We start from the raw sequence: 23448 nt of genomic DNA, 5'->3' as shown, positions 1-23448 counted from the left end.
ATGGAGTTAAGATTCGAACTGCTGGAACACCAGCCACACAACACATAGTACAGACCAGACCTGGCTCTGAGTGATTTCAGTATGTTTGGACCATTGAAGGAAGCGCTCAGGGGAAGATGAATCACAACTGATGCAGAAGTCGTTGAAGCGGTGCAAACTTGGTTACAGGTGCAACCACAAAACTTTTTCAAATAGAATCAAAAAACGTGTGACACACTGGACAAGGTGGGTTGAAATACAGGAAGATTGTGTAGAAAAATAACACACACACACACACACACACACACACACACACACACACACACACACACACACAGATATATACAGGATGAGTCAGGAGAAACAAAAAACTTCATATGGACGTATGCCCTATTCTGAATGGTTTTCGAGATAGAACACATTTAATATCACTTTTGTATGTTTTTCTTGAATAACTTGAAAACCACACCATCCAACAAAAACGTGTCACCGTACAAAATTAAACTTCTGTATATTAAATTTCCTATATAAAAGATCCTATTCATTTTTTCTTTAGCACTAATGGTTTGTGCAAAGAGAGCACAAAAATGTTGAAAAACTCACTCCACGTGCATGCGCTGTAGCTTATGTAGTTTTCGTAGGCCAATTTGAGGTAGTATCCCATATCAAACTGGTCGTCTCAACTAGCCTACAAAAAATACAAGCTACAGCACATGTGCGTCGAGTGAGTTTTCCAAAATTCTCGCTCGCTCTTCACACAAACCATCAGTTCGAGAGAGAGAGAGAGAGAGAGAGAGAGAGAGAGAGAGAGAGAGAGAATGAACAGGACCTTTTTTGTAGGAAATTTAATATAGTTTAATTTTGTACTGTGGTACATTTTCACCGGAGGGTGCAGTTTTCAAGTTATTCACGAAAAACGTACAAAAGTGATATAATATGTGTTCCATCTCTGAAACCACTCGGAATAGGGGATATGTCCATATGAAGTTTTTTTGTTCCGAATCACTACTACTATCGCCCCTCAAAACATGTAACTTCCGTACTGACTCACCCACTATATTTAAAAATTCTTGCCTGGGGTAGGAGGAATTGTCAAGCAGATACGATTTTAATTTGTGTCTGAATCTAATTTTATTATATGTACTAGCTAAAAAATGCCCACTCCACACCGTTTTTATTTTTATTCGTTTTCTGCAAACATTCGAAAACCACTTGAGAACACTCAAAAATAGAAAATCATAAAAATGTTAGAATGCCATGCTAAAGGGTACTTTCGAATGCTCAAAAATACTCCACAGTCTTCAAATCTACTGAAGCATTCATCACAACACTAATCTGAAATTAAGTACTCTGCCAATCACTTTTCTTCATAGAACACTGAGAACTCTCCAAAACATTCAAGAACATTTTTAAAAAAAATTGGAAACTTTCTAGAATCTTCTAAAATAAATAACATTCAAGAATGTTTTAGAAATGCTGTTTTTTCTTTATCTTTGCTTGATATTATTTTCACTGTAATTATATTGGTTGATAACTGTTCACAACCACTTCTTGTTTTGAATTTTTAAATTAATATTGTTAACTACTCAATTTCTTGCTGCTAAAATGGCTCTTTCAAATAATCAACTTGAGTAATTTTGAACAATGTTCACAATAACTTTATCTAATAATTCATTTTGTCTGTTGGCAATGTTATATAAATTATTTACAAGCTCGATCTGGCTACTTACATGATCATTTGGGTGGGTGCCTTCACTAATTTTTAAGAGTTTTTCAACAAAATGTTTCACTACTTCGTCATTGGGAAGTTGAACTCACATGTTTGCTCTTAATTGTACATCCCTCACTAGAGACCAACAAAATGATTTCTTCACACATGCATTTCATTTGCTGGAGTTGATTTTAGAATAACTGGAAACATTTGCCAAAAATGTCCATTACATGTAAGTAATGCAGCTCCTATTACTTCCAGATTACCTCCAAGATTTACAACATTCTACAATCTTTTGGAAGATTCTATGAAATTTCTGAACATTCCAATGTACTAGAATGAACATTTTGACCAGTCTCAGCCACTTCGGCACTCACTGAATGAAAGAATTATTTACTGCTTCCAGTGTTGTCTGGCTGAAGATAATTACAAGCAAGCACGATACATTCCTGCATGTCCTGTAAAGTTATTGGAATATTGCATTAGACATCTTTAATGCATCCCCAAACAAAAAAGTCCAAAGGATTTAAATCAGGATACCTAGCAAGCCAAGCAGCTGTTCCTCCTTGACCAATCCATCTGGCATGATACCTTCGGTTCAGAACACAACATGAATGCCAGGCATCATGTCCTGGGCGTCAAGCATGTTGATACCACACAAGCATTCTGGTTCTTAGCAGCATTTCATCCAGAAGAGGAGAAAGAATTCGTTTGAGGAAGTTGGCATACGCTGTTCCGTTTAGACTACACAACTGCTCCACATAATTAACTCTTCTCAGACAAACATTAGCAAGGGCACACAAACACAGCCATCGGATGTTCCAAGTATTGAAAAATGTCTTCTAGACTGGAAAGTTCACATACGCACAGTTATAGGCTGATGGCAATGGTACGAGCATGTCTAAGTGATATAAGACAAACATGTCACTTATTAATCAGCACCAATTAGGCAGATGGTGGAATTAATTTCATGTCGAGGATGTTTCCACAGTATGAAATGGAGCTCATGATATGCGTGCCACTACCTGTCACCAGTGAATGATACGGTATGCTCCTGTTGGTTTGTCTGCAGCAACACAAAACACCATTTCACTGTTCACAAATTGTGTCAATTATTTCAGGAACATTCTACACACACGAGGATGATTGTGTGAACCTACGAGTCACCTGAGCACAGAACTACTGAACATGCGCAATACCATGAGAGCTAGGTGTACATTTCCAACTGTTCTGCAAATTTGGTCAGTAGTTGTGTGTCTCTAATACCAGAGTGTGGATGCTGGATCTTGGCTCACCATTTACATTTCCAAATATGCTTCTCTGGTATATGATTTCATACCGTTTCATACTCCTTTATATTATAATTTTAACTATGCTAATGGTAGGCAAGTTGCCAACTGTGGCAGTGTATGATTATTACTAAATGGCTACCTCAGGGGTAGGGGATACAAGTGTGTGTGTGTGTGTGTGTGTGTGTGTGTGTGTGTGTGTGTGTGTGTGTGTGTGTGTTACACTTATTGTCTGGAAAGCAGTACTGTGCGGAAAAGAAACACTTAGCGGGTGATTGAGGGCGTTGTGGTGACCAAAAAGGCTGAATAAGTGGACAGAGAGAGAAGGGGGTCCCGAGTACGCGGGCCGAGCGCCGAGGGGGGCCCCCGAGTGCGCGGGCAGAGCGGTAGGGGGGGGGGGCCCCCGAGTGCGCGGGCAGAGCGGTAAGGGGGGGGGGCCACCCCGAGTGCGCGGGCAGAGCGGTAAGGGGGGGGGGGGGGCCCCCGAGTGCGCGGGCAGAGCGGTAGGGGGGGCCCCCCCGAGTGCGCGGGCAGAGCGGTAGGGGGGGCCCCCCGAGTGCGCGGGCAGAGCGGTAGGGGGGGGCCCCCCGAGTGCGCGGGCAGAGCGGTAGGGGGGGCCCCCCGAGTGCGCGGGCAGAGCGGTAGGGGGGGCCCCCCGAGTGCGCGGGCAGAGCGGTAGGGGGGGCCCCCCGAGTGCGCGGGCAGAGCGGTAGGGGGGGCCCCCCGAGTGCGCGGGCAGAGCGGTAGGGGGGGCCCCCCGAGTGCGCGGGCAGAGCGGTAGGGGGGGCCCCCCGAGTGCGCGGGCAGAGCGGTAGGGGGGGCCCCCCCGAGTGCGCGGGCAGAGCGGTAGGGGGGGCCCCCCGAGTGCGCGGGCAGAGCGGTAGGGGGGGCCCCCCGAGTGCGCGGGCAGAGCGGTAGGGGGGGGCCCCCCGAGTGCGCGGGCAGAGCGGTAGGGGGGGCCCCCCGAGTGCGCGGGCAGAGCGGTAGGGGGGGGCCCCCCGAGTGCGCGGGCAGAGCGGTAGGGGGGGGCCCCCCGAGTGCGCGGGCAGAGCGGTAGGGGGGGGCCCCCCGAGTGCGCGGGCAGAGCGGTAGGGGGGGGCCCCCCGAGTGCGCGGGCAGAGCGGTAGGGGGGGGCCCCCCGAGTGCGCGGGCAGAGCGGTAGGGGGGGGCCCCCCGAGTGCGCGGGCAGAGCGGTAGGGGGGGGGCCCCCGAGTGCGCGGGCAGAGCGGTAGGGGGGGCCCCCCGAGTGCGCGGGCAGAGCGGTAGGGGGGGGCCCCCGAGTGCGCGGGCAGAGCGGTAGGGGGGGCCCCCGAGTGCGCGGGCAGAGCGGTAGGGGGGGCCCCCGAGTGCGCGGGCAGAGCGGTAGGGGGGGGCCCCCGAGTGCGCGGGCAGAGCGGTAGGGGGGGGCCCCCGAGTGCGCGGGCAGAGCGGTAGGGGGGGCCCCCGAGTGCGCGGGCAGAGCGGTAGGGGGGGCCCCCGAGTGCGCGGGCAGAGCGGTAGGGGGGGCCCCCGAGTGCGCGGGCAGAGCGGTAAGGGGGGCCCCCGAGTGCGCGGGCAGAGCGGTAAGGGGGGGCGCCGAGTGCGCGGGCAGAGCGGTAAGGGGGGGCGCCGAGTGCGCGGGCAGAGCGGTAAGGGGGGGCGCCGAGTGCGCGGGCAGAGCGGTAAGGGGGGGGCGCCGAGTGCGCGGGCAGAGCGGTAAGGGGGGGCGCCGAGTGCGCGGGCAGAAGGGTAATCGGGCCCGAGTACGGGGGGAGAAGTGTAAGCGGGCCCGAGTACGCGGGCAGAAGGGTAAGCGGGCCCGAGTACGCGCGCAGAAGGGTAAGCGGGCCCGAGCGGTAGGGGGGGCCCCCGAGTGCGCGGGCAGAGCGGTAGGGGGGGGGGGCCCCCGAGTGCGCGGGCAGAGCGGTAGGGGGGGGGGGCCCCCGAGTGCGCGGGCAGAGCGGTAAGGGGGGGGGGGCCACCCCGAGTGCGCGGGCAGAGCGGTAAGGGGGGGGGGGGCCACCCCGAGTGCGCGGGCAGAGCGGTAGGGGGGGCCCCCCGAGTGCGCGGGCAGAGCGGTAGGGGGGGCCCCCCGAGTGCGCGGGCAGAGCGGTAGGGGGGGCCCCCCGAGTGCGCGGGCAGAGCGGTAGGGGGGGCCCCCCGAGTGCGCGGGCAGAGCGGTAGGGGGGGCCCCCCGAGTGCGCGGGCAGAGCGGTAGGGGGGGCCCCCCGAGTGCGCGGGCAGAGCGGTAGGGGGGGCCCCCCGAGTGCGCGGGCAGAGCGGTAGGGGGGGGCCCCCCGAGTGCGCGGGCAGAGCGGTAGGGGGGGCCCCCCGAGTGCGCGGGCAGAGCGGTAGGGGGGGCCCCCCGAGTGCGCGGGCAGAGCGGTAGGGGGGGCCCCCCGAGTGCGCGGGCAGAGCGGTAGGGGGGGCCCCCCGAGTGCGCGGGCAGAGCGGTAGGGGGGGCCCCCCGAGTGCGCGGGCAGAGCGGTAGGGGGGGCCCCCCGAGTGCGCGGGCAGAGCGGTAGGGGGGGCCCCCCGAGTGCGCGGGCAGAGCGGTAGGGGGGGCCCCCCGAGTGCGCGGGCAGAGCGGTAGGGGGGGCCCCCCGAGTGCGCGGGCAGAGCGGTAGGGGGGGCCCCCCGAGTGCGCGGGCAGAGCGGTAGGGGGGGGCCCCCCGAGTGCGCGGGCAGAGCGGTAGGGGGGGGCCCCCCGAGTGCGCGGGCAGAGCGGTAGGGGGGGGCCCCCCGAGTGCGCGGGCAGAGCGGTAGGGGGGGGCCCCCCGAGTGCGCGGGCAGAGCGGTAGGGGGGGGCCCCCCGAGTGCGCGGGCAGAGCGGTAGGGGGGGGCCCCCCGAGTGCGCGGGCAGAGCGGTAGGGGGGGGCCCCCCGAGTGCGCGGGCAGAGCGGTAGGGGGGGGCCCCCGAGTGCGCGGGCAGAGCGGTAGGGGGGGGCCCCCCGAGTGCGCGGGCAGAGCGGTAGGGGGGGCCCCCCGAGTGCGCGGGCAGAGCGGTAGGGGGGGCCCCCGAGTGCGCGGGCAGAGCGGTAGGGGGGGCCCCCGAGTGCGCGGGCAGAGCGGTAGGGGGGGCCCCCCGAGTGCGCGGGCAGAGCGGTAGGGGGGGCCCCCGAGTGCGCGGGCAGAGCGGTAGGGGGGGCCCCCGAGTGCGCGGGCAGAGCGGTAGGGGGGGCCCCCGAGTGCGCGGGCAGAGCGGTAGGGGGGGCCCCCGAGTGCGCGGGCAGAGCGGTAGGGGGGGCCCCCGAGTGCGCGGGCAGAGCGGTAGGGGGGGCCCCCGAGTGCGCGGGCAGAGCGGTAGGGGGGGCCCCCGAGTGCGCGGGCAGAGCGGTAGGGGGGGCCCCCGAGTGCGCGGGCAGAGCGGTAGGGGGGGCCCCCGAGTGCGCGGGCAGAGCGGTAGGGGGGGCCCCCGAGTGCGCGGGCAGAGCGGTAGGGGGGGCCCCCGAGTGCGCGGGCAGAGCGGTAGGGGGGGCCCCCGAGTGCGCGGGCAGAGCGGTAGGGGGGGCCCCCGAGTGCGCGGGCAGAGCGGTAGGGGGGGCCCCCGAGTGCGCGGGCAGAGCGGTAGGGGGGGCCCCCGAGTGCGCGGGCAGAGCGGTAGGGGGGGCCCCCGAGTGCGCGGGCAGAGCGGTAGGGGGGGCCCCCGAGTGCGCGGGCAGAGCGGTAAGGGGGGCCCCCGAGTGCGCGGGCAGAGCGGTAAGGGGGGGCGCCGAGTGCGCGGGCAGAGCGGTAAGGGGGGGCGCCGAGTGCGCGGGCAGAGCGGTAAGGGGGGGCGCCGAGTGCGCGGGCAGAGCGGTAAGGGGGGGCGCCGAGTGCGCGGGCAGAGCGGTAAGGGGGGGCGCCGAGTGCGCGGGCAGAGCGGTAAGGGGGGGCGCCGAGTGCGCGGGCAGAAGGGTAATCGGGCCCGAGTACGGGGGGAGAAGTGTAAGCGGGCCCGAGTACGCGGGCAGAAGGGTAAGCGGGCCCGAGTACGCGCGCAGAAGGGTAAGCGGGCCCGAGTACGCGCGCAGAAGGGTAAGCGGGCCCGAGTACGCGCGCAGAAGGGTAAGCGTGCCCGAGTACGCGCGCAGAAGGGTAAGCGTGCCCGAGTACGCGCGCAGAAGGGTAAGCGTGCCCGAGTACGCGCGCAGAAGGGTAAGCGTGCCCGAGTACGCGCGCAGAAGGGTAAGCGTGCCCGAGTACGCGCGCAGAAGGGTAAGCGTGCCCGAGTACGCGCGCAGAAGGGTAAGCGGGCCCGAGTACGCGCGCAGAAGGGTAAGCGGGCCCGAGTACGCGCGCAGAAGGGTAAGCGGGCCCGAGTACGCGCGCAGAAGGGTAAGCGGGCCCGAGTACGCGCGCAGAAGGGTAAGCGGGCCCGAGTACGCGCGCAGAAGGGTAAGCGGGCCCGAGTACGCGGGCAGAAGGGTAAGCGGGCCCGAGTACGCGCGCAGAAGGGTAAGCGGGCCCGAGTACGCGCGCAGAAGGGTAAGCGGGCCCGAGTACGCGCGCAGAAGGGTAAGCGGGCCCGAGTACGCGCGCAGAAGGGTAAGCGGGCCCGAGTACGCGCGCAGAAGGGTAAGCGGGCCCGAGTACGCGCGCAGAAGGGTAAGCGGGCCCGAGTACGCGCGCAGAAGGGTAAGCGGGCCCGAGTACGCGCGCAGAAGGGTAAGCGGGCCCGAGTACGCGCGCAGAAGGGTAAGCGGGCCCGAGTACGCGCGCAGAAGGGTAAGCGGGCCCGAGTACGCGCGCAGAAGGGTAAGCGGGCCCGAGTACGCGCGCAGAAGGGTAAGCGGGCCCGAGTACGCGCGCAGAAGGGTAAGCGGGCCCGAGTACGCGCGCAGAAGGGTAAGCGGGCCCGAGTACGCGCGCAGAAGGGTAAGCGGGCCCGAGTACGCGCGCAGAAGGGTAAGCGGGCCCGAGTACGCGCGCAGAAGGGTAAGCGGGCCCGAGTACGCGCGCAGAAGGGTAAGCGGGCCCGAGTACGCGCGCAGAAGGGTAAGCGGGCCCGAGTACGCGCGCAGAAGGGTAAGCGGGCCCGAGTACGCGCGCAGAAGGGTAAGCGGGCCCGAGTACGCGCGCAGAAGGGTAAGCGGGCCCGAGTACGCGCGCAGAAGGGTAAGCGGGCCCGAGTACGCGCGCAGAAGGGTAAGCGGGCCCGAGTACGCGCGCAGAAGGGTAAGCGGGCCCGAGTACGCGCGCAGAAGGGTAAGCGGGCCCGAGTACGCGCGCAGAAGGGTAAGCGGGCCCGAGTACGCGGGCAGAAGGGTAAGCGGGCCCGAGTACGCGGGCAGAAGGGTAAGCGGGCCCGAGTACGCGCGCAGAAGGGTAAGCGGGCCCGAGTACGCGCGCAGAAGGGTAAGCGGGCCCGAGTACGCGCGCAGAAGGGTAAGCGGGCCCGAGTACGCGCGCAGAAGGGTAAGCGGGCCCGAGTACGCGCGCAGAAGGGTAAGCGTGCCCGAGTACGCGCGCAGAAGGGTAAGCGTGCCCGAGTACGCGCGCAGAAGGGTAAGCGTGCCCGAGTACGCGCGCAGAAGGGTAAGCGTGCCCGAGTACGCGCGCAGAAGGGTAAGCGTGCCCGAGTACGCGCGCAGAAGGGTAAGCGGGCCCGAGTACGCGCGCAGAAGGGTAAGCGGGCCCGAGTACGCGCGCAGAAGGGTAAGCGGGCCCGAGTACGCGCGCAGAAGGGTAAGCGGGCCCGAGTACGCGGGCAGAAGGGTAAGCGGGCCCGAGTACGCGGGCAGAAGGGTAAGCGGGCCCGAGTACGCGGGCAGAAGGGTAAGCGGGCCCGAGTACGTGGGCAGAAGGGTAAGCGGGCCCGAGTACGTGGGCAGAAGGGTAAGCGGGCCCGAGTACGTGGGCAGAAGGGTAAGCGGGCCCGAGTACGTGGGTAGAGGGGTAAGGGGCCTGAGTATGTGCGTATAGGGAGAAGGGGGCCCAAGTATTAACAGAATTACAGGAGAGGAGATGTACAGAGAAATGGGAGCTAAGGAGATGGGCACAAAAAAGGGGGGAAGAGGATATGTGTTCGATATGTGTGATGAGATGCAAACATGGCTGATGACTAGGATAAAAATCAGTTTTCCATATAATTATTTACCAACTTTAAAAATTTAAATTATGTTGTAATTGCTCATTAAGGGGTATAATCTTCCATTAATGAGTTAACACAATAATTTAAGAATTATAATTAGAAACTCTGTCCTGAGGTTGTTGTAACTCATGCTAGAGTATATTTGTCCAATATTTGAAAATAAGGGCATTTTAATAGTTCCATCAAAATTCCACATAACTAGAAACTAATCGAAACTTTATCTCACTGCAAACTCTTGCTAAATAATTAATGGATTTTTTTTTTATCACTTACTATATTTAGGCTATTTGTGCTCTGAAACTTCACTATCAAGTATGAAGTTTGATTTATTACTTCCTTACTTCTACCTCTACTCACAATGTAATTTGTAGGCTTTATCCACATTTATCACTGAATACACTTGTATAATTTCATCCCTGTACGTCACAGTTCAGGACATACTGACATCATAAACATTGAGATGCTTGAAAAACTAGCTCTTCCTAAAACAAGAGCTTTCGAAGCTGTTTTATACATGAGAGTTTGATTCTCTAAGGAACTGTGGTTTGGGGTGGGGGGTTAATGGAATGTTCAAGAAGGTAAGAAAATATTTTTGTTTAAGAAGAGTGACATGGCACAAATTGCAGAGTATGTGAGCAGTACACATCAAAGCTACAGCTTTGGGGACATTGATATGGTTCACAAATTGATTATATTTAAAAAAGGAGAAGTGAAATATTCCTCAGAACTGCCAAGTGAATTTAAATTGAAAGTGACAAAATGAGACACAATAGACCAAATAATCAAACACAATTTAGGAATCTGAATTATGAAATGTTACAGAGATAAGAGCCAGAAAATCTACTGTACACTTAAACTTGTCAACGGCAAGCGTGCATCTGAGCAGAGGTGTGATTATTTTAATCGTCATCACTCAGAGGGCTTGGAGAGCCAAGTGAACTTGTCTAATTGCTAAAGGAAAACGCAGAGGCTGCCCTTAAACTTCTCAATAGCAGGTGGGGAACAGAGGATAATGACCAGTTAACCCACCAACAGAAGTCAACAGGTTAACAATCAAAGGTTATTCTTCAAACTAAAAAATGGATTTCAATCTTTTGACACTTCTACAGGTTTTCCCTTTGCATTAATGTCACACTACATTGAAGGGCAACCATAAAAGTTCTCTAAAATATGACAAATGTCATTTGAAACTTCAGCAAAAAAGTAAATTCCTGTTCTGATTAAAATAAGTCAGTGTTTGACTTTTCAGATTGGGAGAGAATAAGAGAAGCAACTGGTGGTCTCATCTGGTTTTTCCACATATTCAGTGCTCATTTTCTTCTTTCACTTTAAGCACTGCAGACAACCACGACATGCAGAACTGCCAGCATTCTGCACTGGAAATTTGATCAATCCATACTGTCAGTATACAAAGTTGTGTGAGGAACGCAAAACTAAAATATTATTCTCCATAAAGGCCAACGTAAGATACAGATGGTAAACTGCATAGTGTCCTTTACTTTTTCAACTCTTTGCTAGCTATGGATTCTCAAGTTGCTGCAAGTAACACAAAAATAAAATGAGTAGTATCACCACTCACCGAACATGGTAAACATCTGCTACACCATTAATTGTCCGAGATGCCTCCTTACATACAGTAATGAATGATCCCAACTTCTTGAACTGTGTCAATACGACGAACAGCTTGTTTCTGAAACAAAACTTTTTTAGTCATTTTAATTCTATTAATCTTGTTTCAGACAAGACATAAATTCAGCTACAAACCAATCCATGACAACCAAGTAAAATCACATTCTTACACATGTAAACAATAAAATTTACAGACAACAAACTAATTGTTAAACATTTGCATATCACAAAAACTTCAAACATTTGACATTTCCTGTTTGTCTCAGTAGAGCAGTGCTTACTGTGGCTGCTATTGCAAACTGATCAATGAACGAAATATGTTTCTTTTACCCCAACATTTAATCTTGTGTCTGCTGAAATTATGGCTGTGAAAGTATCATCACAGAAGATTCACAAATGTAATACTAACAAAATGATATGAAGTCTGAGGCAAACCAAAATGTTCAAAAAGGGAGATCTGTTCTGAACTTTATTCGGGATCACTGAGACATGCTATTTCACAAAACAGAAATCAACCACAAATAAGATATTTTTTTTTTTTTAATTTGTGGTCAGCTGCTCCAGCATCTAAGCAATTCTAAAACACAATCCATTCACAGGCATCTATATAAGCAGTTATAATCACATCGAAATATGTTAACTAATGAAGGGATAGGTTGATAGGACACATTCCAAGGCATCAAGGAATAAGTAGTTTGGTTACTGAGGAAAGGGGGTGAGGGGGTAAAAATTTTAGAGTAAAATCAAGGTATGAATATAGTAAGCTGGTTTAAATGGATGTAGGGTGCAGTTGTTATGCTGAAATGAAGGTGATTGCATAGGATTGAATAGCATATCAATTTTCTACATTTGCTAAGTAGTAACATCAAGAATTGTGTTGCATTAATTATACATGCTGTTTAGACACTCAAAGCATACAGCAAATATAAATCCCAAAAAGTTACATTTTCACCTGCAATATTCTACGATCAGCACCACAACATGAGAGAGCTGAAAAGAAAACATGTGCCTAAGCTTATTCTCTGCTTGGTTCCTTCTATGGCAGCTGTCCATACACGATTAACAATCAATTGTTTTGTTATTCTGAACTAGGTAAAGTTTGGCACATCACAAAGAGCTTTATATTTCATCTCTATAACCACTATGTTAGGCTAATTCAAGACATTCATTACAAAAAGGTGGGTCCCTACCTAAGAACTGTGTTAGGATTTCTTGCCATTCCATTTGTTTATGGAGCATGGAAAGAATCATTGTTAAATGTCTCCGTGCACTTTCAATTAAAATAATCTTGTTCACATGATCCCTACACGAGAGATACATAGGAATATTCCTAGATTCAGGATTTAAAGCTGGTTCTTGAAACTTTGCAAGTAGGCTTTCTTGGAATAATTTACGTTTCTCTTCAAGAGTCTGCCAGTGCAGTTCCTTCAGCATCTCTGCAAGACACTCCCATGGGTCAAACAAACCTTTGACCATTTGTGCTGCCCTTCATCCAATTTCCCCTGCTAGTCCGATTTGGTATGGGTCCCATGCACTTGAATGGGTCAAATGAATGATTTGTAAACTATCTCCTTTGTAGAATGATTGCATTTTCCTAGTATTCTACCAATACACCAAGGTCTGCTGTCTGCTTTACCCACAGCTGAGCCTATTTCATTGTTCCAACTCACATCCCTACTAACTGTTACACCCAAGTATTTATATGATTTTCCAGATTCCAGCTGTGATTCAATAATAATATTATTTAGAGGATTTTTTATTTCATAACGTGCACAGTTTAAGGTTTTTGAACATTTAACCCCACAACCACCAAGCACATACCAAAACTGCCCGTAAAAAGGCACATTTTGCCAAGCATGGAGAAAAATTGTCTTTATATTTTTCTTTTATTAAATTTCAGTTGGCAACCTCAAATGTGAGTTTTACAGTGTCTTGTTGGAAGTCTAATTGTTGAGTCTCATTTTCATTGTTGATTACTACCCATTATTATTAGCAACTAGTTAGTTTGTGTGGTCATTCTCTGCAGCAAGCACAGAAATATTTGCTTTGTAAATAAAAAAAAATGCCTTCTCCTGCTGCACTTTTTTATTCCCCAAGGTGTGTTTTGTCTTTTTTCGCTTTAAGGTATCATCTTTGAGATTTAACCAAACAAGATGGGATACACAATGAACTAAAAGTAGTTACATTTTGAAGTTCAAAATTTGATAAAATGTCTATGTTGGTGACAGAAGACTGACAGTGCACCAGAACATCTAGGACAAACAAAATGAAAAGTGGGAAGAAAAATGTTCGTAGCATAAAAGCATGCTTATGTTTTGTAAATAGATTGCTAGAGCAGCCTCCAGCATGTGACCTGACGAAAGGAAATGAAGATGCCAACTAAAGACACAAAAAACTGTTGTAAGTAACCACGTATTTACATAAAAAGTGAGAGGTGAACTGTTTTATAATCGACAAATAAGAAGTAACAAAACAAAAGTGTCCCACTTATGATGCCTTAAAGTGCGGGGGGGAGGCGAAGAGCATCTGGGAGAGGAAAAAATTACAGTGCAGCCAGAGAAGGCATTTTTTATTTACAAAGCAAATATTATTATTACCAGATTGTCACGACAGAGCAAACATTTTCCTTGTAAAGTGGATTTTCTGAAATGTGTTTAGAGGCTTCAACGATGCAGCACTTCTTGCAGAACTTTTACCAGGCTACGAATTATCAGATTTCAGTAATTTCGAGTTGGATCACACAGACATAGAAGCGAATAATGAAGTAGTGGAAGATGAAGAAGAAACAAGCCATGTACGTAATGCTACAAACAAATATGTTACAAGTTCTGGTAGAGTGTATCTTGCAGAAGCTCCAAGGCATTGTAAAAGGGATTTTGCCAACACAGTCTGTGAACTTCAGGGAATAACTACTGCTGGGAAAGTAACATGTATACGTGAGCCATTCAAGAAATTTTTCACTCCTGAAATAGTACAGAAAATTGTTGACCATGCAAATGAAGAAGCTGAAAGAAAACAATTACCCCCTGCTAGCATTTCTGAAATACACTCATGCTCATAAATTAAGGATAATGCTGATACATGGTGAAACAATGCTCTGGTGGGCAGTTTGCGGGTTTAAATCACCTTGGGGTATGACCATGTGGTGCATTTGACCTTTGGTAGTCGCAAGGTGGGCTGGCAGCAGTCCACATACGCAGAGGTGTGTTGGTCCATGTCAGAGTACGGTGCAGCGAATAAGTGTGCAGATATTTTCAGACGTGCTAATCGTGACTATGTGTTGAAAATGGCTCAAAGAACACATATTGATGACTTTATGAGGGGTAGAATACTAGGGCGACAGGAGGTTGGTCAAACAGCAGGTCGTAGCACGGGCCATCCACGTGCGACAAAGTGTGATCTCAAGATTATGGCAACGATTCCAGCAGACAGAAAAACGTATCCGGGCGCTACAGTATGGGACGTCCACAGTGTAAAATACCACAAGAGGACCGATATCTCACCAGCAGTGCTTGCAGACGGCCACGGAGTAGCGCAGGTAGCCTCGCTCGGGACCTTACGGCAGCCATTGGCACAGTTGTCTCCAGACACACAGTCTACAGATGATTGGACAGACATGGTTTATTCGCCCGGAGACCTGCAAGGTGCATTCCACTGATCCCTGGTCATAGGAGAGCCCGTAAAGCCTAGAGTCAAGAACACAGTACATCGTCATTGGAACAGTGGTCCCAGGTTATGTCCACAGACAAGTCCAGGTATAGTCTGAACAGTGATTCCTGCCAGATTTTCATCTGGCATGAACCAGGAACCAGACACCACCCCTTAATGTCCTTGAAAGGGACCTGTATAGAGGTCGTGGTTTGCTGGTGTGGGGTGGGATTATGATTGGAGCACATACACCCCTGCATGTCTTTGACGGAGGAACTGTAACAGGTCAGGTGTACCAGGACGTCATTTTGCACCAGTATGTCTGGCTTTTCAAGGGTGCAATGGGTCCCACCTTCCTCCTGATGGATAATAATGCAGGTCCCCACCGAGCTGCCATCGTGGAGGAGTACCTTGAAACAGAAGATATCAGGCGAATGGAGTGGCCTGCCTGTTCTCCAGACCTAAACCCCATTGAGTACATCCAGGATGCTCTCCGTCAACGTATCGCTGCACATCTTCAAACCCCTAGGACACTTCAGGAGCTCCGGCAGGCACTGATGCAAAAATGGGAGGCTATAATCCAGCAGCTGCTAGACCACCTGATCCAGAGTATGCCAATCCATTGTGCGGCCTGTGTACATGTGCATAGTGATCATATCCCATATTGATATAGGGGAAACTGTGGAGTTTTGTAGAACATGTGTTTTGGGACAGTTTTTTCAACTTATCACAAATACTGTGGACTTACAGATCCATGTCATGTGTTTTCCCTATGTGCCTATGCTGTTAGTGCCAGTTTTGTGTAGTGCCACGTTGTGTGGCACCGCATTCTGCAATTATCCTTAATTTATGAGCATGAGTGTATATGCTTTGATAAGAATTTTAATTATAATGGGAACTAACCAGGACACCAATATTTCTTTAGCTAACTTATGATTAAATTTGTTGGGAAGAGCTAAATAAAGAGGAACTATGCGTAAGCCAAGACCATATCAGCTACTGCAAATTCTTCGTTTTGATGATAAAGGCATCAGGGCAGAAAGACATAAGAAACAAATTTTCACCACTGTGTGAATTATTTGAAGAATGGAATATTCCCAAGGTACTTCAGATGTGGACCTCACAATACAATTGATGAAATACTATGTCTTTACAGATTTCGTCACCCTTTTACGGTTTTCCTTAAAGACAAACCTGGAAAATATGGTATACTTGGTGGAAATCTTAGAAGTATAACTGAACGATACATAGTAAAAATGGAAGTGCATACGGGAAAATTAGATCTGCCTGTGAATGAGGTCCTCTTGCACGGTGAAGAGACTGGTGGAGCCAATAAAGAATCCAAGCTACAATATCACAACTGACTGTTTCTACACTTCTGTGGAATTGGACATTCGGTACAAAGATTACAAACTTACAATGTTTGGGACACTCAAATCCAACAGAAAACACACAAGGCAAGAACTTAGGACGGGAGTAGACAGAGAGCCACTTTCCTCCAAATTTGCATTTACAGATCCATCTATTAAGAAGCCTAAATAACAATTGTCTCTCACATCACAATGGAAAATCTGTTGATGCTGCATAACATTGTGAAGCAGGAGCAGACATTGATACACCAAAAAAGAAAACCCACATTAAACCATAATATAAGTCCACTAAGGGAGGAGTGGATGCCATAGATCAAATGGCTAGGACATACTCTACAAAAATGAGCATGAGAAGTTGGCCACTTCCGATGATCTACAGCCTACTTGATATAGCTGCAGTAAACTCACACACACACTGTTCAAGATGAATGTGGCTAAAAGAATGAAGGGAAATCAAACACTAGAAAACTGTATATCCAAGAATTAGGCTTTGAACTTTTGAAACCATATGTAGAAGAGTGATCCGAGGACTTAAAAGGACTCCGGCCACCTATTTTTTGCGCAATGGGAGATACCCTTGGAAAGAAGCTAGAGGTAACCAAAATTGCTGCATGTGAGGAACTAACTAGGAAAGCAAAATGCTAAATATGCTTGAAGAATGCAATTAACCAGAGCACCAGAGACAACATTACGAAAAAAAAGTTAACATGTGCAGGTAAAGTTCATCTGTAAATGACAGTATTCTCTCCAAGTGAAGACTGTTTTTCGAAAGTTTTCAATGTACCATACCCTATACTTGTGCAAGTGTTTTGTTTCTGTTTTTGAAACTTTCCTTCAAGGAGAAAACTGTATTATTCAGTACATAGATCAAAGATGCATAGAAGCTTTGGAAAGCCTGACTATTCGAGTACAGACTTTATGTTTCTAGTTTATACAAACTTTCATTGTCCAACATATCTCCACTGTTGTTATATTCACCATACATGTTCAAAAAATTCTGTTTTTAGTTATGTTGTCATTATTTCCTGTTAAACTGATTTCACACTGGAAACACAATTACTTAAAATAAATACATATTAATAGGACTTACAGCTTATTGTACCACAGGCAAAATTTGCCCTTGGCTGGTGCTCCTTGTAACCTAATATATGTTAGTACTCCTAGGGTTAAAACAAGCTGCCAGTCATTGCACTGTTTTGAAATCTTATCAAGGTCTGACTGATTATTTGTACAGCTTCATTCAAATGTATATCACTGTAGACAGCTGCTCCACCTGCAAAAAGTCTGAGCTACTACCAATATTGTCCACAAAATCATTAACACACAACATGCACACCAAGTGACCCAACACACTTCCTTGGGGTACACCCAATGTTACTTCTACATCTGTCAATGACTCTTCATCCAAGACAACGTGTCCTCCCCAACAAGAAATCTTCAATCCAGTCACATATTTTGTCTGATACACCATACTTTTAATAATAAGCGTAGATGTGGTACTAACTCAAAATGCTTTTTGGAAATCAAGAAATACTGCATCACCTGCTTGCTTGATCCATGGCTTTCAGGATGTCATGTAAGGAAAGTGAACGTTGGGTTTCACAGGATCTACATTTCCGAAATCCATGCTCATTGGCTGGGAGGAGGTTATTCTTTTTGAGATACATTATTCCATTGGAGCTCAAAATATGTTCCAAGACTCTAAAACAAATGGATGTCAAGGAATTGGATGGTAGTTTCTGCTAATCATCTTGCAGACATAAGTGAACTGAGCTTTCTTACAACTACTGCGCACAGTTTTTTGTTTGAGGGATCTATGATAGACCATAGTTAACAGAGTAGCTAACTCAACTGTGAATTGGGTACAGAATTTAATAGGAATTCCATTGGACCCTGGAGCTTTGTTCAAATTTAACAGTTTTAGCTGTTTCTCAATGCCACAGACACTATTTGTTTCACTCCTCTTTTCAGTGGTACAAGAATTAAGGTGGGGCAAAACTCCTGGGTTTTCCTTTGTAGAGGAATATTTAGAAAGAGGGTTAAGATTTCAGCCTTTACTTTGCTACTCTTAATTGCAGTTCCAGTCTGGTCCGTTAGTGACTGGACACTAAATTTGGTACCACTAACAGCCTTTACATATGACCAGAATTTCTTTAGGTTTTGTGAAAGATCATTTGACAACAATCCGTGACAGTAGTAACTGGATGCTTCCCACATTGCTCTCTTCACGGCCAAATGTTTTTCATTCAGTATCTTTCTATCTATAGCACCATACTTTGTTTCATACCTATTATGTAGTAGTCTGTGTTTCTCTAGAATTTTCTCTATGGTGATTGCATACCATGGAGTACTTTCCCATTATGAATTGTTCTACTGGGAACCAATCCATCCAGGATATAGTGAACTATTCTTTTACACTTGAGCCATAGCTTGTCTACATGCTACTGACCAGGGTGGAAAGCTTCAAGTTTCTCATTTAGGTATGACACTATTATCTATCTAGTCTGCTGAACATGTAAATCTTCCTGCTTGTTTTTGCTGCCCTTTGTGTTTTGGTATTCATTAAGTGGGTTTGTGAGCTAATGCTTGTTGAAATACTCATTACCAACTAAAATGTGCCTTTTTCAGAAGTAATAAATTTAACCCAGGCGAGCAAAAGCTATGTTTGTTTGGTATGAGGAAATCAAATGAAGTACATATTTGTTGACACTTTCTCTGGCAGATTGGTTGAATTTGCATGTGCAACAACCTCACTGGCTAACTTCAATGCTAATTAAATTGGAAATGGTGCAATACATTCACTTTTTTCCTTAATAATTATTTCTCAGCACAACCTATCCTGGAGTACCATTACAAGCTTTCCAAACTATACCGCCTGTAAGGGCAGTGAATTCTGTAACTTGGATTTTAATTTAGAACTGTTTTACAGACCAGTAGAGTACAAGTATGGCACAATAACCAGCCACAACACAGTTGTGATTTCTCATTAAAGATACTGTGGTAGGCATTCAGTGCATTTTGGTAAGACCTGCATCTGCAAGCATTGCATTTGTGTACGATTTAGGGATTAGTGGATTTCCCTAAGTAAAAAAGAGATGATTTACTGAGGACACACAAGTCCACTTGTCCATCGCACAGCGTTTCTGGACTGCTCTAAAGCTCTATATGATGATTATGGAAACTTTTTTCAATGTTAGGATGTAAATAAATGTGAGAGGTCTACCTGGAGGCACTTTCAAATACCGGAGAGAAGTAGTTTGAAGCGAATACGCTTTTGGTGTCAGCTTAATAAATGAGTTAGACTAACTGTCAAATTGACTCCAAAAATTTGTGAATATTAGAGATTGATATTAGTTTGCAATTTTTTAGTCTCATCATTGATGCAGCAAAGCAGTAAGTCATGAGCAAATTACACCAAAAATCTGTTTACAGTATACACTGTTTGCTAAGAAACAAATTAAATGGAATCAGAAATGTTGGTAATCATTAAAAAAATGGAATGTTTATTTTATATATAAACACTGATATCACTTTCCATTACCTAAGAGGACCTATGTGATGGCATAATACATACTCGAAATGGGGGAAAACTGCATCTAAATCCAATGCTGACTATATTGTTACAAATTACAAAAAAATCTAATACCCAATGAAAGCTAAATCAAAGAATATTTCTAAAAGTGCAACAACGAGAAGAATAAATCCTCTGCAAAGCAGCAGAACCCATGAGAGTGGCCATTAACGAAAAAACGTTTGTCAATTGGCAACCACAGTGGCAATCAGTTACATGAGCTTGAAAGATGAGCAATGTTCTGATTTTGTTTGCAATTGGAGATTTCGTGCAGCTGATGATGAACCCTTGTAGAGTGCAGAAAACAGGTTTCGTAAGCCTGCAAGATGTGCAGTGAAATTGATCATTCTCAAGTTTTTCATTTCCCTGAGAAACATATGGTCCATAAAATGACAGAATTTACATGTCAAATGCACAGATTTAGCTTGAAATAAATTACAATTGCTTTCACGGGTGAGTACTGCAGAAGAGGCCATGCAGCCTTTTATCTAAATGTAGGGAATCTTTCAATGACAGCCCTGAGTTTTGTCTTAGAAACAATGACTTGCTGGAGAACATTTTGGCCAATGGAATAAAACTGGTCACGTTTGATTGAAGTGAACAGATTATTTACATTTAGGTCATTTTCTTTACGAAAGATCACTACGTGCTTCATATCGGCTGTAATAATATATATAAATAAGTTTTGAGGGTTCTGGCTTTATAAAAACAAGTTCTTGTGTTTCTCTCTTTACCCATATACAGGGTGTTTCAAAAATGACCGGTATATTTGAAACGGCAATATAAACTAAATGAGCAGCGATACAAATACACCATTTGTTGCAATATGCTTGGGACAACAGTACATTTTCAGGCGGACAAACTTTCGAAATTACAGTAGTTACAATTGTCAACAACAGATGGCGCTGTGGTCTGGGAAACTCTATAGTACGATATTTTCCACATATCCACCATGCGTAGCAATAATATGGCGTAGTCTCTGAATGAAATTATCCGAAACCTTTGACAACGTGTCTGGTGGAATAGCTTCACATGCAGATGAGATGTACTGCTGCAGCTGTTCAACTGTTTCTAGATTCTGGCAGTACACCTGGTCTTTCCAGTGTCCCCACAGAAAGAAGTCACAGGGGTTCATGTCTGGCGAATAGGGAGGCCAATCCACGCCGCCTCCTGTATGTTTCGGATAGCCCAAAGCAATCACACGATCATCGAAATATTCATTCAGGAAATTAAAGACGTCTGCCGTGCGATGTGGCCGGACACCATCTTGCATAAACCACGAGGTGTTCGCAGTGTCGTCTAAGGCAGTTTGTACCACCACAAATTCACGAAGAATGTCCAGATAGCGTGATGCAGTAATCGTTTCGGATCTGAAAAATGGGCCAACGATTCCTTTGGAAGAAATGGCGGCCCAGACCAGTACTTTTTGAGGATGCAGGGACGATGGGACTGCAACATGGGGCTTTTCGGTTCCCCATATGCACCAGTTCTGTTTATTGACGAAGCCGTCCAGGTAAAAGTAAGCTTCGTCAGTAAACCAAATGCTGCCCACATGCATATCGCCATCATCAATCCTGTGCACTATATCGTTAGTGAATGTCTCTCGTGCAGCAATGGTAGCGGCGCTGAGGGGTTGCCGCGTTTGAATTTTGTATGAATAGAGGTGTAAACTCTGGCGCATGAGACGATACGTGGATGTTGGCGTCATTTGGACCACAGCTGCAACACGGCGAACGGAAACCCGAGGCCGCTGTTGGATCACCTGCTGCACTAGCTGCGCATTGCCCTCTGTGGTTGACGTAGGCAGTCGCCCTACCTTTCCAGCATGTTCATCCGTCACCTTCCCAGTCCGTTGAAATTTTTCGAACAGCTCCTTTATTGTATCGCTTTTCGGTCCTTTGGTTACATTAAACCTCCGTCGAAAACTTCGTCTTGTTGCAACAACACAGTGTTCTAGGCGGTGGAATTCCAACACCAGAAAAATCCTCTGTTCTAAGGAATAAACCATGTTGTCCACAGCACACTTGCACGTTGTGAACAGCACACGCATACAGCAGAAAGACGTACAGAACGGCGCACCCACAGACTGCGATGTCTTCTATATCTTTCACATCACTTGCAGCACCATCTGTTGTTGAAAATTGTAACTACTGTAATTTCGAAAGTTTGTCCGCCTGAAAATGTACTGTTGTCCCAAGCATATTGCAACAAATGGTGTATTTCTATCGCTGCTCGTTTAGTTTTTATTGCCGTTTCAAATATACCGGTCATTTTTGAAACACCCTGTATGTATCACTTATGTCACACCATTATCACCGAGTTTTGCTTATTTTATTATCTGCTGAATACCTCTACCACAAACAACAAAATGGCAGATTGCAAACTATGTTAATATTAAAACACAGAAGCATTGCTGATGACATACAACTGATAAAAATGTGCTGTTAAGTAAATTAATGGGTAACCCACTGATGGCGATTTAACGTAAGTGAGAACTGTATGAGTAAAGAGATAAAAACAACAAACATATTTTGCTCAAAGAAGGACCCAGAAAATATATTTATTTAATAGACACTTTATTTGTGTAAGCTCATGAAGTTTACTTTTAAGGCTGTTTTGACTCCCAGACTTTATAATTATTGTCTGATGATACTCCCTTCAGAAGTTGCAGGGATCAGTAGGCAGGTTGTGTGGAGGCCATCTGTGATACTGCCTTGCTCCATTTGAGGCCTGAGGTACACTTACAGTTTACCTGACTCTTCCATTGGCTGTTGCTGTTGGCAGTTTGTTATCATCAGTCATAGCCAATCTGGTGGTAGGATATAATAGGTAGCAAAGGAGAATCGCTCAATATTAAGATCTTGATTCTCACAAATATTTTAATGTTTTTTGAGTATATGTTGCAATTTTCAACATCATGGTTAGGCGAGGCCTAATACCTCAGCTTAAACAAAATTCCAATTAACTTATACATCTACATCTACATCTACATCCATACTCCGCAAGCCACCTGATGGTGTGTGGCGGAGGGTACCCTGAGTACCTCTATCGGTTCTCCCTTCTATTCCAGTCTCGTATTGTTCGTGGAAAGACGGATTGTCGGTATGCTTCTGTGTGGGCTCTAATCTCTCTGATTTTATCCTCATGGTCGCTTCGTGAGATGTACATGGGAGGGAGCAATATACTGCTTGACTCCTCGGTGAAGATATGTTCTTGAAACTTTAACAAAAGCCCGTACCGAGCTACTGAGTGTCTCTCCTGCAGAGTCTTCCACTGGAGATTATCTATCATCTCTGTAATGCTTTCGCAATTACTAAATGATCCTGTAACGAAGTGCGCTGCTCTCTGTTGGATCTTCTCTATCTCTTCTATCAACCCTATCTGGTACGGATCCCACACTGTTGTGCATTATTCAAGCAGTGGGCGAACAAGCGTACTGTAACCTACTGCCTTTGTTTTCGGATTGCATTTCCTTAGGATTCTTCCAATGAATCTCAGTCTGGCATCTGCTTTACCGGCGATCAACTTTATAAGATCATTCCATTTTAAATCACCCCTAATGCGTACTCCCAGGTAATTTATGGAATTAACTGCTTCCAGTTGCTGACCTGCTATTTTGTAGCTAAATGATAAGGGATCTTTCTTTCTATGTATTTGCAGCACATTACACTTGTCTACATTGAGATTCAATTGCCATTCCCTGCACCATGCGTCAATTCGCTGCAGATCCTCGTGCATTTCAGTACAATTTTTCATTGTTACAACCTCTTGATACACCACAGCATCATCTGCAAAAAGCCTCAGTGAACTTCCGATGTCATCCACCAGGTCATTTATGTATAATGTGAATAGCAACGGTCCTATGACACTCCCCTGCGGCACACCTGAAATCACTCTTACTTCGGAAGACTTCTCTCCATTGAGAATGACATGCTGCGTTCTCTTATCTAGGAACTCCTCAATCCAGTCACACAATTGGTCATAGTCCATATGCTCTTACTTTGTTCATTAAACGACTGTGGGGAACTGTGTCAAATGCCTTGCGGAAGTCAAGAAACACGGCATCTACCTGTGAACCCGTGTCTACGGCCCTCTGAGTCTCGTGGACGAATAGCGCGAGCTGGGTTTGACACGACTGTCTTTTTCGAAACCCATGCTGATTCCTTATAGAGTAGATTTCTAGTCTCTAGAAAAGTCAT

General features: G+C 47.9%; 1 protein-coding gene across 1 annotated transcript; it reads right to left on the bottom strand.

The window, feature by feature from the left end:
- Window positions 1–2635: 2635 nt before the first annotated feature.
- On the bottom strand, window positions 2636–22051 carry LOC126273429 (uncharacterized). The gene is made up of 4 exons (XM_049976980.1): window positions 22002–22051; window positions 10611–10721; window positions 6874–8844; window positions 2636–2756 (listed from the first exon to the last, which is right to left on the bottom strand). Exons 1-4 carry the CDS (start codon window positions 22049–22051, stop codon window positions 2636–2638), a joined length of 2253 nt encoding a protein of 750 aa, XP_049832937.1.
- Between the last annotated feature and the right edge of the window lie 1397 nt (window positions 22052–23448).

The sequence above is a fragment of the Schistocerca gregaria genome, chromosome 5 (genome assembly GCF_023897955.1).
Source record: "Schistocerca gregaria isolate iqSchGreg1 chromosome 5, iqSchGreg1.2, whole genome shotgun sequence".
In the NCBI taxonomy this organism is placed as follows: Eukaryota; Metazoa; Arthropoda; class Insecta; order Orthoptera; family Acrididae; genus Schistocerca; species Schistocerca gregaria.
The sequence above is the reverse complement of the archived record's forward strand: the minus strand, read 5'-3'. Positions and strand labels throughout refer to the sequence as shown.